This window comes from Mauremys reevesii, linkage group 1 (assembly GCF_016161935.1).
Source record: "Mauremys reevesii isolate NIE-2019 linkage group 1, ASM1616193v1, whole genome shotgun sequence".
In the NCBI taxonomy this organism is placed as follows: Eukaryota; Metazoa; Chordata; order Testudines; family Geoemydidae; genus Mauremys; species Mauremys reevesii.
Genome location: NC_052623.1, coordinates 100,225,892 through 100,242,701, shown reverse-complemented (window position 1 = coordinate 100,242,701; position 16,810 = coordinate 100,225,892). Strand labels below are relative to the sequence as shown.

At 44.9% G+C, this 16,810-nt stretch overlaps 1 protein-coding gene across 12 annotated transcripts in view; it reads left to right on the top strand.

Annotated features, from left to right (window-relative positions):
- UGGT2 (UDP-glucose glycoprotein glucosyltransferase 2) overlaps positions 1 to 16,810 on the top strand; it is a 413,106-nt gene that overhangs the window by 279,262 nt on the left and 117,034 nt on the right. For all 12 annotated transcript variants that reach the window (XR_005588059.1, XR_005588057.1, XM_039499669.1 and 9 more), the window contains 2 exons: positions 10,878 to 10,973; positions 12,626 to 12,728. Coding sequence is in view for 10 of the 12 variants with exons in the window: in XM_039499669.1 (XP_039355603.1) it covers positions 10,878 to 10,973; positions 12,626 to 12,728 (199 nt within the window). In the remaining 2 variants the exon portion in view is untranslated. The remainder of the gene's footprint in view (positions 1 to 10,877; positions 10,974 to 12,625; positions 12,729 to 16,810) is intronic.

Here is a 16,810-nt window from a genome sequence, read left to right as displayed (position 1 = left end):
GTGTAAGTAAAAATCAAGCCACAGAAGGAAATTACAAGATTGCACAGTGCATTGCAGAAAGCCATTTACAGATGGGGAATATATAAAAGACGTTTTTCTCAGCAGTTTGGAGGTTTTGTTCAATGATTTACCAAATAAAGATGCGTATCCAGAATAAAAGAACTGCCTGTCTCTGCCAGAACAGTTGAGAGACGCGTAAGCGAAATGGCAGAAAACATTAATGAAAAGCAGATGACTGCATTAAAAGACACAGCAGTGTTTAGTGTTGCAGTTGATGAGAGTGTGGATATAAACGACGTTCCACATTTGGCAGTTGTTGCAAGATATTGTGCTTCTGATGAAATTCCAAGAGGAATGTTGTTGCCTAAAACCCCCACATGGCACAACAAAGGGGGAAGATATAATGGAAACTTTTGTAAACCATTTTGAAGAACAAGGAGTTGACATCAGAAAAATATTTTGTGTGACAACAGATGGTGCTCCTGCCATGGTCGTAAAATAGAAGGGATTTGTAAAGTTATTTGAAGATCAAATTGGCTGCCTGACAGTCAAATTTCACTGTATCATCCATCAAGAAAACCTGTGTACTAAAATTTCTAACTCGGAGCTTAATAATGTCATGAATACAGTGGTGCAAATTGTGAATGTCTTTGTTGCTTGATCTGCTTTGACTCACAGACAGTTTCAAGCACTGCTAGAAGAGATGGACAGTGCTTATAATGACATTCCACTTCACAGCAACATTCAGTGGTTAAGTCATGGCAAGGTTTTGGTGCGCTTTGTAAACTGTTTTGATGCAATCAAGGCCTTTTCGTCGGAAAAAGGACAAAACTACCCCAAATTGGATGATGACAAATGGCTGTGTAAGCTCTGTTTCTAACTGGCATCACCGCTCACCTAAACGAACTCAACCTCCATCTCCTGGGTGCAGGGCAAACGGTTCTGGATCTTTATGAAACCTGGAAGGCATTTGTTGTAAAACTAGCAGTTTTTTCTCGGGATATTCGAACTTCAACTTTCCTCTACTTCCAACACATAAACAAGCTATCGATATGTTGCACTGTCAGTGTCAATGAGATTGGAATGTAGATGCAAGAACTGGAATAAGAATTTTCTGACAGATTTCAAGATTTCCAGCAATTTGGCCCAATGCTCTCTTTTCTAATTAAACCTGAAAAGTTCAATGAAAGTGACTTGGATTTGTCTGGTATTTCAGTGGATGGATGTTGAAGATTTCGAAATGCAGCTAATTCAGTTAAAAAGCTATTAATTGTGGGCATCCAAGTTTGGAGATCTGCGGAGTGCACTTAAAGCTACTGAGAGAGATCACAGGGCCTCTATTCTGACCTGCTGGATGTCCCTGCCAGTGAAATTTAACTGTTTGAAGAAAATTGCGTTTGCAGTGCTTTCCGCATTTTGATCCACATACCACACGTGAAATCTGTCCTCTGTCCGTCTTGGAGCCAGTTAACAACTGACCATTTAGAAGCCTGTGTGCAGCTTAAAGTATCCAAATACGTGCCAGACATTGGAGAAAACAGCAAGGAAAAGTAAGGGCAAGGATCACACTAAACTGATAAGATCTGCATTTTAATTTAATTTTAAATGAAGCTGCTTAAATATTTTAAAAACCTTATTTACTTTACATACAACAATAGTTTACCGATATATTATAGAGACCTTCTAAAAATGTTAAAATGTATTACGGGCACACAAAACCTTAAATTAGAGTGAATATATGAAGACTTGGCCCACCACTTCTGAAAGGTTGCCGACTCCTGGTCTGATCAAACAGCTATGAGCCTAACCTTGGTCATGAGTAAGAGCTTGTCTCAGGCTTCAGGGGCACTCAAGGTCTCTGGTTAGCTCAGGAAACTCAGCCAATGTTCTAAAGCTGAGGGCCATTCATCAGGCTTGCACAAAATTCCTACCAGCTCTGAAAGGTTTAACCATTCAGATTATGTAGGACAACACCACAGTTATGGTGTATATCAATAGGCAAGGAGAAGCAAGATCCACCCCACTTTCTCAATAAGCTGTGCATCTATGGAAGTACTGCACTTGGTAGAAAATTACTGCAATGGCCCATTGCTTACTAGGCCTGCAGAATGTTCTAGCAGATCACCTCAGCAGGCAGTTTGCAAGTGAGCACAGTGAAAGACACTATCATACAGGACATATTCACCAGATGGGGCTGACCTTCCATAGACACCAAAAAAGAATAAGAAATGTTTTAGATTCTGATCCAGAAAGGGTCAGTGCCTGGGTTCTCTGTCAGAGGCGTTTCTTGTCCCCTGGGCTTCAAGACTAATATATGCATGCCCTCCAATTCCAATAATTCCAGGTACTTTTCCAACTGGAAACTAAGACAGAACTCAGCCAAGATGGTCATGTTGGCACTAGGCTGGCCAAGGCAATTCTGGTTGTCAGGTCTATTGAATCTCTTTATTTGGCCTCTGTAACAGGGTCCTCTGCTCGCCCCTCTTCCTGAGGCCCTCTGCTACCCCAATAAAGCTCAGAGAGGCTTCTCGTGCTGCAGCACCCGTGGCTTTATTTACACAAGTTCCCACCACCAGTGATACTATTTACAGAGCTTGCAGGCCTGACAATCTCCTCTCCTACATGGAGTCTGCCCTCAGCCTGGAGACTGACCTTCCCCTGGCCAAAAAGAACAGGAGTACTTGTGGCACCTTAGAGACTAACAAATTTATTTCAGCATAAGCTTTCGTGAGCTACAGCTCACTTCTTCAGATGCCGTTCTCCTTCTTCTGGCTGCCAGCCAGCCTTTATAGCCCTTGAAGCCTCAGGCCCACAGGTGCAGCCAGTTCTAAAGGCCAGGCACCAGACTTCTCCCCAGCCCCAATCTATTTCCTCTGATTGGGGCTGGCTGAGCAGGGGCTAATTAGGTGCCTTTGCACCAGCACCCTGCTACACACCTCCCCCCTTAAGCTGGTGCCAGGCCTGGTCTTCCTTGGCCTCGCTTTCCTTGGCCAGGGATTTTACTCTGAGTTTGGGCCTCCTGCCCAGCCGAGGGATCCCCAGGAACAACCCCATGGGGCTTTGGCACACTCCACCCACAAAAGGTGCATTGGGTAGGGGGTGGGGCACCCCACAGGTCCACGCTCACCCAGAGGTCCTCAGACCATTCACACGGCTGGGCCGGCTGCTCCAGAGGCTCCCCTTCCTTTTCTAGTGGGGATGATGGTTCAGAGCCCGCTGCCCTGAGTCAGCCCCCTGTCTCTGTCCCTTTGCTGTTGGGCCTCCCCCTGTTGGGTTTCTTCCACCTTCCCCGGGGTTCCCTCCCCCAGGTGGTCCTGCCCAGGAAGCTCCCTTGGCTTCTCAGTTACTCCCTCAGGTTCCCTATTTTTGCTTGGTTGTCTAGGCTGCTCGGTTTTTCCCCCTGGAGGTTGTGGGGCCTTCCCTTGCTTCAGGTCCACCTCCACCAGGGTCTTGCCCTCTCTTTCCAGGGTTCTCTTTCCCCCTTTCTTTGATGGTCGCTTCCCCATGGTCTCTCTCCCCTCCTGGGGAGGGCGCCAGTCCAGCCCCAGGACCACGGGGTAAGCCAACCCTTCGATTACCCCCCACCTGCTCGCAAGGTAAACACCCCTTGTACTTCAAGGGGTGCCTGGGCCATGGGACAATATTCTCTATCCCCATGGATGCATTCCACTAACATCCGTTCCCCGGGGATAAGCCAATGTGACTTCCCTAAGCGCCACTGTATAAGGGAGAGAGCGGAGGCAGTGTCCACTAGACCCCTCTGGGGCCTTTTCCCAACCCGCACCGGGATAGTGGCCAACCCATGCCTCTTTTTCCGCCCCCCCAATCCTAGTCCATCCGCAAAATTCAGCCGCCCCACATTCCGTCACTGGGCAATCCCGACTTTTATGTCCCAGCTGTCCACACCACCAGCATACAAGCTGCCCTGGGCGTCTAGGGGTCCCCTTGGGCTCCTCCCGTTGCCTGTCTACTGGCTTCACCCCGGCATGCTCACGGGGTTTCCTGCCACCCTCTGTGTCCCGCGGGGCTCGATGCTCCCTCGGTGGGAAGTCAGCCTCTGCATACTCCTCCGTTCTTTGCACGGCAGCTTCTAGGGTGGCCAGCTGATGTCGCCGCACCCAAACCCGCACACTGTCACGGAGGCATTGTATAAACTGTTCAAGGATCACTTGATCCATTATCTGTCCCACGGTGTGGGCATCGGGCCTCAACCACCAGGTTACCCAGTCTGTTAATTTTTGAGCAAAGGCCTAGGGTTGCACGCCCCCCGCCCACCGGGCTGCCCGAAAATTCTGGCGATATTTCTCGGCCGAAAGCCCGAGGCGGTCCAAAATCGCTACCTTCACTGCATCATAGTCCCTGGTTTGGGCGTCCGTCAGGGCCATATATGCGGCCTGTGCCTCCCCAGCGAGATAGGGGGCCAGCCGCAGGGCCCAGGTTATCTGGTCCCATCCCGCGCCCAGGGCCACCCGCTCAAAGGTACCCAAAAAGGCATCGGGGTCATCGGCTGGGGCCATCTTACAAAGGCTGAGGCCTGGGGCCCGGGTGCCATCTCCCACAGCAGGACTCACCAGCTTTTGCAGGAGCTGCTGCTGCACAGTCAACTGCTCCTTGATGAAGTCCTGTAGGGCCTTCTGCTGCTCTGCCTGCCAAGCGAGTAGAGCCTGCCTCTCCACCTGGTGGGACTGCTGGAAGGACTGCAGTGCTTTCTGCATTTCAGTCTGTCGCTCAGTGAGCCACTGCAGGGTGCTCTCCATTGCCAGGTCGCCAAACTGTGTCTTTGGCACGAGGATCCTGGACAAGTCCCCACTTGTAACGGGTCTTCTGCTCGCCCCTCTTCCTGAGGCCCTCTGCTACCCCAATAAAGCTCAGAGAGGCTTCTCGTGCTGCAGCACCCGTGGCTTTATTTACACAAGTTCCCACCACCAGTGATACTATTTACAGAGCTTGCAGGCCTGACAATCTCCTCTCCTACATGGAGTCTGCCCTCAGCCTGGAGACTGACCTTCCCCTGGCCGTTCTCCTTTTTCTGGCTGCCAGCCAGCCTTTATAGCCCTTGAAGCCTCAGGCCCGCGGGTGCAGCCAGTTCTAAAGGCCAGGCACCAGACTTCTCCCCAGCCCCAATCTATTTCCCCTGATTGGGGCTGGCTGAGCAGGGGCTAATTAGGTGCCTTTGCCTAATTAGGTCTGCTACACCTCCAACCAAATTACCTCTTCAGCTAGAGTTAATACTAGAAAGCAACGGGCAAAATCTCCATCTGGATCCATCTTCCCTACACCTCACAATGTGGATGCAGGCTGGCTGACACTATTAGAGAGAACCTGCTCCTCAGAGGTCCAGAACATACTCGTACATAATGGAATGGACTCCATCGGGCATACATACTATGTCAAGCGAAAGAGATTTACTATCTGGGCTCAACAACATGGTTTATTTCAAGTTGACACTCAGATACTTGATATACTAGACTCCCTCTTCTCCTTGATGAGTTCAGGTCTATCTATGAGTTCTTCGAGTGGTTGTCCACATGTGTTCAAATTCTGGTGTGTGTGTATGTGTGTGTCCTATGTGTGCAAGATTGGAATCTTTTGAGTAGCCTGTGCCCAGCTTGCCCTTTGGCACCTTGTAGATTCAGCTCCTTCTAAGTGGCTGTGGCTATAATCAGAGCCGATTCCAGGCACCAGCCGACCAAGCACATGCTTGGGGCAGGGTGGTGCTCGGGTTTTTTGTTGTTTTTTTTTGGTTCGGCGGTGCGGCGCTTGGAGGGGCGGGGGGTTTGGCGGCGCTGGGGGGGTTCGGCGGCACGGTGCTCGCGGGGGGGCGGGTGTTATGGCAGGGCGGCGCTCTTTTTTTGCTTGGCGGGGAGTTAGAGCCAGCCCTGGCTATAAGATAGAACATCTGCAGTGTCTGTGTCTCTGTAAGAGACAATTTATCTTTCCAGCTAGATAGTTATAGTTGTTAGTTTTAGTCTTTTAAGCCTTTTGGCGTATTGAAAAAAAAGATTTTAGGGGTTTTGAGCCCACATGCCCCTCTCTCTCTCCCCCTCCCCCGTCATGACATGGCAGAGTCCAAATCGCTTGGATTCAAGACCTGACCCTCTTGGGAGGGAGCAATCCCTATCCATGATATATACTCTTAGTGTCTCTTCTGTCTGTGGGAAGTGCAAATACCACAGAAGTGCTCTGTCTGCTGCTTCTTTTCAGAAAAAAACCAGAAGAACGCTTCTCACAAGATGTTCCTCAGGAAGGAAGTGGATTTCCTCCTGCAGCTCAGATCAGTGGGCAATATGCCTATGGAATTGCAGGGCAGGGGGTTCTGTTTCTTGGTCCCAAAGAAGAAAAGAGGTTGGCACCCCTTCCTAGAACTTCAATGACTCAACTTCATCTGTTGATTCAAGTTCAGGATGGTGACTCTATTATCCATAATTCCCACTCTAAATCCTCAGGACTTGTTTGCAGCTCTCAACTTGCAAGATGCCTACTTTCGTATTGCAATTCACCTGGTCCACAAGAAATAATTCTGGTTTCATGTGGGAAAATCTCACTACCAGTACAGAGTATCTAGTGATGGTGGCAGTATTCCTGAGTAAGCAAGGAATTAATGTCTATCCATAACTTGATGATTGGCTTATCTGAGGTCAGTTACCGCAACTGGTGAACAATATGATCCGAATAATCTTCACTGAACAAGGTCTCAGAGTCAACAAAGCCAAGTTCACTCTCACGCCTGCTCAAAACACAGAGTACATAGGGGCAGTGCTGAACTCCTAAGTGGCAAAAGTTTATGTGTCACAAGACAGATTTCTTGCCTTCTAAATTTAATCAACCAGCTGCAGCTCCACCTGAGAATATCAGCCACAACCTGCCTAAAACTCATGGGTCACATGGCTTCCTGCATCTACGTGATGCAATTTGCCAGATTTCACCTGTGCTTCATGCAAGAGTGGTTGAGATCAGTTCAGCTACCTGGCAGATACCACATAGATACAGTCATGATTCCTCAGAAAGTCCTCTCTTCAGATTGGTAGAAGGACCTTCTACTCGTCTGCAGTGAAGTACCCTTTTCCTCATCTCTTCACAACATGACACTTGTGACAGATGTGTCCATAGCAGAATGGGAAGCCTATTTGGACCACTTTCTCGTCTTTCCAGGAGATGAATCTTCAAATAAACATCCTGGAGCTGAGAGCCATTTGTTTCACACGTATAGCTTTCCTCCCAGTACTTCAAAGTGCCACAGTACAGGTGTTCCAGGACACCACAGCAAAGTACTGTTATCAGCAAACATGGAGGAACTTGCCTGTCATGCTGTGCCAGAAAGCAGTCCCCCTTTGGTAATGGTGCATCAGTCACTGCATCACAACAGTGGCCCTGCACAGTCCCAGGCTACAGAACACTTTAGCAGACTGTCTTAGTCATCAATTCTTGGACAACAATGAAGGGTCAGTCAGATGCTTCATTTTGTGAGGTATCTTTTGCAGGGGGGGATGTGCCTGGGTTTACACCTCGTTGCATCTGACCAGAACAAGTGACATAGATTCTGCTCCAGAGGGGGAGCCAGTCACAGCTCCCTATCAGATGTTTTTCTAATTCCATGGGCACCAGGTTTCTAATTCCATGGGTATTAGGTATACCTGTCTTCCAATTCCTTTCATACCAAGAGTCCTCTTTCATACCAAGAGACCCAAATGTTGATAGCCCCAACATAGCCCAGGCAATTTTAGTTTTCTGACCTCATGAACCTGTCACCATAGTCCCAGATCATACTGCTGGCACACCCAAGATGTAATCATGCAATGGTAGGGGACAAGTCCTATATCTGGTCCTAACATCCCTCCATCCATAGGCGCCAACTCCATGGGTGCTTCAGCCCAGGAGCATCCATGAGAAAAAATAGTAGGTGCTCAGCACCCACCAGCAGGGGCCACTCATCGCCCTCCTCCCCACCACCTCCCACCAGTCGTGGGCCCTGCTGATCAGCTCCTCCCCAGCACTTCCCACCCACCAGGATCAGCTGTTTGGCTGCATGCTGGAGACGCTGGGGGGGAGGGAGACGAGCGGGGGAGGGGGCAGAATGTGATTGGGCAGAAGCTGGGGAGGTCTGCATCTTTTATTCCTGCCCCGCTTCCTGGAGAAGTCCTGCCTAGACTGGGGAGGGTAGAAACACGGGGGAGGTTGGGGCTTAAAATGCTTTCTCTGTGTAGCAGGAGGATGCAGCTCCAGGGACTTCAGTGTTGCATTTGAATCCTTTAGGCTATGGAGTTTGGACCCCAGGGAGATTACTGATGATCCCAGGATGCTGAGTAACACATATCGCTTCCTCAGACACCCCAGAACCTGCATGGCGCATATCAAAAGCTCAGGCTCTTCTTCCAGAAGAGAAGAGACAAGAGCTTTCCTGTGGGGCGGCTTGGTGTCTGGGGAGACAAGAGCTTTCCTGTGCGGCTGGGGGGCTCCAGCTGGCCAGGGGCTCCTCTGGACATGGAGGAGGGGAGACTCGGGGCTCCTCCAGGCAGGGGAGGGGCTCAGGGCTCTGGCTGCAAGGGGAGAGGGGGTTTCTGGGCTCCAGCTGGAGGGGCTCGGGGCTCCGGCCCTGGGGGGAGCATGGGCAGAAGGGGCGGAGCCAGGGGCTAGCCTCCCCAAAGAGGGGCTCCACCGGCCACTCACGTCCATTTGCCTTGCATTTGCTTTAAGTGTTACTGCCACTTGCCTGTTAGTATCTGCTACAGATTTTAGCAGCAGCTGCATCCACTGATCTGTCTGCATTCTAGGCTGCAGCTCATCTGGGTGCACTCTGGTTACCCACCATTGTCTAGGAAATTGTATCTCTCTCCCAGTCATAGCTTTAAATGAAGTTACGTCATGTACTGCTATAGTTCTGCTAATTGCCATTAAGATTAATGGGAGTTTCTGGTCCCAATCCTTACCTTGCTGACATACCGCCTTCCTCAGGACTGTTTTTATTGTTCTATTCATTCTTTCTACCTGTCCTGAGCTTTGAGAGTGTCCTGCTCTATGTAATCTTTGCTTAATACCAAATGCTTGGCAGAGTCCCTTTGTGGTTTCCCCCCCAAAATGTGGTCGTTGATCAGAATCAATCTCTTGGGGAACATCCCATCATGTTGTTATTTGCTCAACTACGATGTGGGCTGTAGTTAGGTCAGTATTGTTTCTTGTGGGTATCGCTTCAACGCTTTTTGTAAATGCATCCACTATTACTAGGCAACATAGATTCCCTTTTGCAGTTTTATCTAATGTGCTAATATCAATTTGCATTCTTTGGTGACCGAAAGGTCCTTTTACCAATCTAGTATCTGCATTACTGGAAGCACAAGGCAAGCAATTATTTACATACTGCTCTATATCAGGTCTCATATTTGGATATCACCCTGCTGCTTGCGTTTTGCTGAGAGTTTTCTCCATGTCCAGGTGTCCATTATTATGGCTTAGGGTTATCATCTCAGAACTTATTTCAGTTGAGGCAACTGACATTGGCATCTTTTCTCTCATTTTGGTGTCTAGAACCAATCCTGTATCATGCTGCCAAATTTTCCACCCTTGATGTTCCACTTTAGCTACAAGCCTTTTTATTTCTGGATCTCTTTTCTGTAGGGATATTAGATCTATTTCTTCTGTTTTGTGCCCGCCTGCTATTGGCGCTAATTGGGAGTTGTGGCTGCCACAATGTCCCCTCCTTGGTTCCTGTTTTAGCTTCCTCATTTTCCTTGTTATTTCACTGAGCCTCCTTTGTGTCTTTCTTATAAGCCTTTATCTTTCCCATTTCTACTGGCTCTGTTCTCTGCTTTGCTAAGTGCCAAAGATAAGACAGTTTCCCAGCATGTGCAACAGGCTTGTTATCTGCTGATCTCATTCCTCTTTTCTTCCACTGGGGCATTCAGTCTACTACAATTCTTAATACCCACTCAGAATCTGTGAAGATAGCAACCCTCTTATCTATTGGTGTATTTTCCAGTGCTATTGCCATTGCCACAGTTTCAGCTGCTTGTGCTGAGTGAGGTATACACTGTTCCTTAGAAACAATCCCATCTGACACCCTTACTGCAGCATATCGTGTGTATGGTTTTCCTTCATTATAGTAGTTAGACCCATCCACAAACCAGATTACATCCACTTTTTCTGCTATCCCCTAACAGTGCTTCACCTCGGAACAATAGAAAGTCCTCTGGCGGGATTCCAAGCAGGGGGCACTCGTGCTGTTCCTCTTCTACCATAAGACCATATGAAACTGGAGCTAGAACTGATAACTTTTCCATGTTCACATTTTTATTTAATAATGCTAATGTCCACCTAGCTATCCGGGAGCTATAAACATGACCATCATTAGTCTTTCCTGTCAGCACATACTTTACCAGAGAGTGGGGTGTTTTAAGAAACACTGGGGATAGTCCTATCAAATATTCCCAATGTTGTTGGGCCCAAATTAATGCTAACACTTCTTTCTCAGATAGGGTAAATTCCTGCTCCATCCCATTTGATTTTACAGGCATATGCTGTTGGTCAAAGCCCTGTTTCATGATCCTGACTAAGCACTGCACTCATATCAGTATCAGTGGTAGCTAACTGTAGTTTGTCTGTTTTTTAAATGACAGAAGAAAATTAAAGATGGAGATAAAACAGTTAAAAATTCAGTTAAAATGGCGCGGAAACTCTAGGAATAAATAAGATGCAGCCAAAAGATGGACTGATTAGCTGTGGCTGCTCATGGGAGTTGTCAGAGGGAATTTTTCAGTGAACAACAGCAAGAAATCATATTTTACATAGTCTTTTATGCACACAGAGATACATTGAAAATTAATCTTTTATTCCCTTTTTATTATAAAAGTCACATATTAACTAAGTTTGTTTTATTGTACTAGGGGCAGTGATTTGATTATGAAAGTGGATGCCCTTCTCTCTTCATTGCCTAAAACAGTCATTAGACAAAACGTTGAATTTCTCAAAGAGCAACACAGGTAAGTTCAGTCTCTCATCATAATGCATATATAGCTATGGCATCTTAATATTAAATGTTATTAATGCTTCAGGTAACTGTATGCAATCTTCCAGAACTTCAGTAAACATTTTGTAGTGTTAAAAGAAGAAACTGATTTTGTGATTGTACAAACAATTCAGGAAACCAATGAGCAACACAGTCCATCTTAATTTCATTACTAGTATATTGGTCAGTAATGGCAAAAGATTGACACATTTTATCCATTTCTAATCAACACTGAAAAAGGTGACAAATAGAATTATATTGAGTGGAATTGGGGGTACTGGGAGAGAAGAAGATGAATCAGTACATTATATTTACTTACTAATTTAAAAACCTGAAAGTAGTTAAACAAAATAGCAGGAAAACTACAACTACAAGAGAACCTCACTAATCTGCACTGATGTGGAAAGACCCAGTAGAGATTATTGAATTTTGTGGATTACTGAGGTAACATAGTACTCTCTCATGGGACTGTAGGATGTGAAACATCACTCACCCTGGCTACACTCCTGGCAGCACCTAACTGATACATTGTTTAGTGAAAAATAGTGGAAATCCACTAATCATATTTGCAATGCATGATTTATTATCATATGCATTTAATGAGGGCCTACTATTCATTCCTATGTCTACAGCTTCCTCTAATCAAGGACCTATGATTAATACATTATATCCTTTTTAATCTGGGTTGTCAAAACAAATCCTTGTCTAGGAGGGACAAACCAGTTCCTCCATTCTATTATATTTAACATTTCCCAGTTTCCATTTTTATTAATGTTTTAAATCAAATTTCTGTCACTGTTGACTCTTGATGATACTTTCAAAATCTGATGATTCAGGATAGAGAAAGGGATAAAGTGGGGCTGGGGACTGGTGATTTAAGATTGAGCTTATGATTTTGGACATTATATTAAAGACTGTTTGGATTATTTTATGACTAAGGTTTCTGAGGTTTGTGTAAATTTTATTTGACATTAAACTAGCCCAAGAAAGGGCTACTGTGACTTACAACATAGACTATCTGGAGTATTTGAGTGGGTAATAGGGCAGGATGCCTGTAAAGCAACCCCTGGCTATGCGGAGGTGCTCAGTAGGCAGCCACAAACTTGTGTAGTCAGCAGGATCAAAGACCCCCCCCTTTACCTCCCCCAAGGAGCAAAATGGATATAGGAAAGATGGAGAAAATTGTCTGTTTATGAGCTGATCAGTAGCAAAAGACCCAGACCTTCCTCCTGCAACTTTTGCAAAAGCAACAGGAGGTACAGTTTTTCAACTAGCTACAGTGGGAGGAGTCCCAAAGTCAGCTCCAAAGGAACGCTCAGTAGGCGGCCACACCACTACAATGTGGTGATGGAAACCTGAGGAAGATTCTGGCTGATATTGCTTGCATGAAAGGTTTATAATGAACAGAAAGGTGAGTATTTGTGTTCATACTATGTTTTTCTGGACACTTCACAAGGAGACTCTGATGCATGTTTGGAGCAATATCTTATATTGAAAAATTCTTAAAGATGATGTAAAGTGCTAAAAATATGATAAATTCAGAACTAAAAAAACTTGTTGATTGTTATTTTCTCAAGTTTAATTTAGAATTTTTCGTTTCACTTACGTTTTACATCTTTTTAACAGCATAGTAAAAATAGATCCTCAACAGAATGAACCATTCTATGATGTTATTGCTATTGTTGATCCTTTAACAAGAGAAGCACAGAAGATGGCACATTTATTGATTGTAAGACAATGACAATTTCTTTTAATTTGTAGTTTTGTGTACTTTATCTTGTACTAAGCATGTTTTTCTTTTTCTTATTGTGACATGAAATACATGTATGTACCTGAAATATCAAAAAAAAAAAAAATTACAGCCTAACATTTATCTGAGAGACTAGTTTAACTTAAACGGTCAAATATACATTTAACAATATAAAAAATGAATGTCTTCATAAGAAGATATATCCATAAAATCTAACCTAATTTCAGTGCTTGAATGGATGTTCCTTCGGGTGGCTAGTGCTACTAAGAATATCCAAGAACAATCCTCTATTGTGTGTAACTGTTGATTATCTAGAGCTGTGGTTCTCAACTGGGGGTTCATGGCCCCCTGGGGGGGCCTTGAGGAGGTTTCAGGGGATCTGCTAAAATAAATCAGAGTGCATACAGAAAATAAATGCTGTTTCTCCTTGCTCTGTCTGGACACATGAACTTTTTTTTTCCCTTAACCAGAGAATGTGTTAATTTTCCTGCATGATATGCTGAAACCTACTGGCTTCAGCAGGTCAGTCATTAGGGGAGAGCAAGCAGGGCAATTGCCTGGGGCCCCACACCATAGGGAGCCCCATGCAGCAGGGCTTGGGCTTGGGCTTCAGCCCTGCGCAGTGGGGAAATACAGGCATATTAGTATTTGAACTTAATATTCAGTTTTTTATTTGTGTATTTATATTATCCATTTCATTTTTATTTTGTGTGTGTGTGTAACTGTATGACTTTAAATTTAATATAGCTTTTAATCTAATGGATATGGAGAAAAACAACTGTTCTGGCACAGGTGGGCTATGGATGGGCAGGCCTTAGAAAGAAAATGGTTGAGAACCCCTGATCTTGAGAGAGAATACCGTGGATTCAAAGCTGCTAAAATTACCTTCCTTTCTCATGAGTCATATTATGCCAGTCCTTTAAGACTACCCATATGACATTTAAATTTCTTGCTTTGACTTCAAGGCCCTCCACAATTTTGCCCTATCCTGTCTTGATTCCTGTTGCAGTCTGTTTTACCTCCTTCCCCTTGAAAATGATGCAAGCCTCACACAGTTGTTTCTTTTTTCAACTACCATTTTCATGCCTTTTTCCATGATGTTCCCTGTGCATGGAATGTCCTTCCAATCTCGGTACACTGGACTCCCACTTGCTTCTCACTCATAACTCTCCTGAGGATGAAGCCAAGCAAAATTTTGATCTCGTGAGAAATTCTGATATTTCAACATTTGTTTTTGTCCCAAATATCAATTTGTCAGAGAACAAATTGTTCTGAAAAATTCAGTTCTGAAGTGATGAAATGTTAAGTTTTAGCATTTCCAATCAAAATGAAACATTAAGATGTTTCTGAATCAAAATATTTTTGTTTTGGGTTGATGCACAAACTGTATTTTCCTGTTGTGGTACATTGCCTCCTGAAAGTTGTAGTTCAGGTCTGATGTTCCTGTTCTCCTTTATGAACTGGACTCCCTGGCTCAAATACGTCTCCCGTGATGTACCTGCAGCTGTGTAACTCTCATGATGCACAACACCACTTAGTCAAAGGAGAGAAAGATGCCACCCACCTAGGGAGCCCAGCCCAGGAGAGAATGGGAACCTGAACTTCATCTCCCAAGAGACGAGTTGCAGTTTAATGTTGAAATGAGTCAAAAGAAAACATTTTGAGTCAGTTCAGCAAACCAAATAAAAATATTCAGAAACTGCATTTTCTATTGAAAAACTATTCAGCTCAACCTATTTCATTATTCCCTACAAACATTAAACCATTACACCTCCTCCAGAAGAGTGTATTTGTTTAAACAAGCACATACACATATAAAACCCAAAGGGAAAAGATTCTAAGTTGGGCCATCTCTGGGTATCTTGTCTTGTATATGTCTGGCATCAAGACCATAAGCTCTTCTGTGCTGGGTTTATATTTATGTATTGTTTTGTAAAGCACCAAACATTTTCTCAATGTTCTACAAATAATAATAATGGTAACTATCCATGGCGCAAATCCTGTGTGTTATGTAGTGCAACAAAAAAATTAAGGAGTCATCTCCCAGTAAATGATTAGTGTCCCAATCATTTATGAGCAGTTTAAGCAAAATCATTCATGATTTGTGTGCTCTGGTGAAAGCATTCTATTTTTTTAATACCTTGTGTCATTTGGTAGTCACTTCAAACTAGTCTCATGATACTGTATTGGAGAAACTTAAAATTGTTGTGTATTAAGACTATAAGAAGATGAACAGGCTTTTGTTAGGTTACAAAGGCACAGTTAGGCGTTCCAGATAATTCAAAAACTAGTCTGAGGAAAGTGTGACACTTAGTAAGCCGAGCTAGATTCCTTGAACCAAATGCAGCCTAAGTATACTAGAAAACAGCCTTATGACTCTGAACAGTGTTAACCTTCCACTTTTAATTGCTGTTATATTTATCTGCTTTCCTTTATATAATCACCAGAGAATTCAGCATTAAACCATGAGTTGTCCACAAAACAAAAGAAATGTGAGCAAGAAGTATTATTCTCATTTTTTATATAGCACCTAGGTACCAGTACTATGGAGATGTGTGCATTAGAAATTACTACAAACAGATAGAAAGAAATAAGAGACTAGGTGGAACTGGGATGGTCTGCCTTTTGGTGGGTGGCAGCTCAGCCCAATTTAGCTCAACTTCCCTTTCAGCAGTATCTGTCCAATGAAATCTAGAGGGTCCTGTGTCCTTAAAATGGAAGGAGCCTCAGTCTGTTTCCTAGCCCCTGTAGGTGGCTCCCCCTTGCCACAAGGCTTTCAGTGTCTCTGTCTTCTCTTTACTCCTGAGAGGGGTGGAAGGGAGTCCAAGCCCTTCCACTCCACCAGACTCTGACCCAGGGCCCTATGAGAGACAACCAATGTCAGGCACCAGGGCATACCTCAAGACTGCCTCCCTGGGCCACTTCCTACCATCCATCCCCCTCTACAGTCTCAAAGTCTAGCTTAAAGATAGCAAAAGGGGAAAAAAAGCAGGGGTAACAATCTTCAGCCCAGGGTTCCCAAACATTTTGCCTGCATGACCCCATTTTGAGACTTATTGTTTCCTGTGACCCCAGACAGCACAGGCAACACAGCGACCAAGCAATTCAAGGAATTTGCCCATTCAGCATGTTATTTAGTGCTCTTTAATGTGAGACATAGTCTTGCATATTGCAACCCAGCTTCTCAAAATCCGGCAGCATGTTAGAAATTGCACATCTAATCTCTGATCTGACATCAATGGTAGATGGATATTGTGACCTGATGGAAACAAGTGCACTGAATCCAGCTTCACACATATATGTGCTTGCAAATGGCACCATCAGTTTCAAGGCATGTGTTGAGCGTGCAGTATAGTCATTCTTGACAGTGAACCAGAACTCTGGGAGAGAAAGTTGGACATATGTTCCTCTCAAGGCTCGATTGCAGGAAATTTCGATGAGCTGTTTGTTTTGAGCTGCTGGCAAATCCATGGCATCAGGCTTGCAATGAAAGGGATTTCACACACAGTCAGGCTTTGACATGTCCAAATCAGGGGGAAAAGGTTTCAAACTGTTGCTTCATCTGGCTGAGATGCTCGGTCGTCATCTGTGTGGGAGGCTAAATAATTTCATTGTCAGCCAGGAGTTTGCAGCATGGAGACAGTGATTTAAAACAATTCTTTACTGAGTGCCAACAGGGTACTCTGGGTCGCATAAAAGAAGATATGAGCCCTGCCTTAAGGAGTTTACAAGACATTGCAGATTCCCATTTCAGAAAAGGCATACACTCTTATCAGCTCAAGCAGAGAGAATGCTCTGTTGATAAGCTTGCTGCCCACAAATAAGGATCTTCTGGATTCAAGTCTCTCACGTGGATGCTTGCTTAGCTGGGTGGTGCTAATGACAGAGTGGCGTTTGCACAGCCACCTCCACGCAGCCTGGATCTGCTCCACAAATGTCAAGCCAGGAGGTGCGACATTTGTGGAGTAGGCCCAGACATGTTTGCGGGCAGACATCATTGTCTCACACACCAAATCTTGCCTGTTGGATCATAGAATCATAGAATCATAGAATCATAGAAT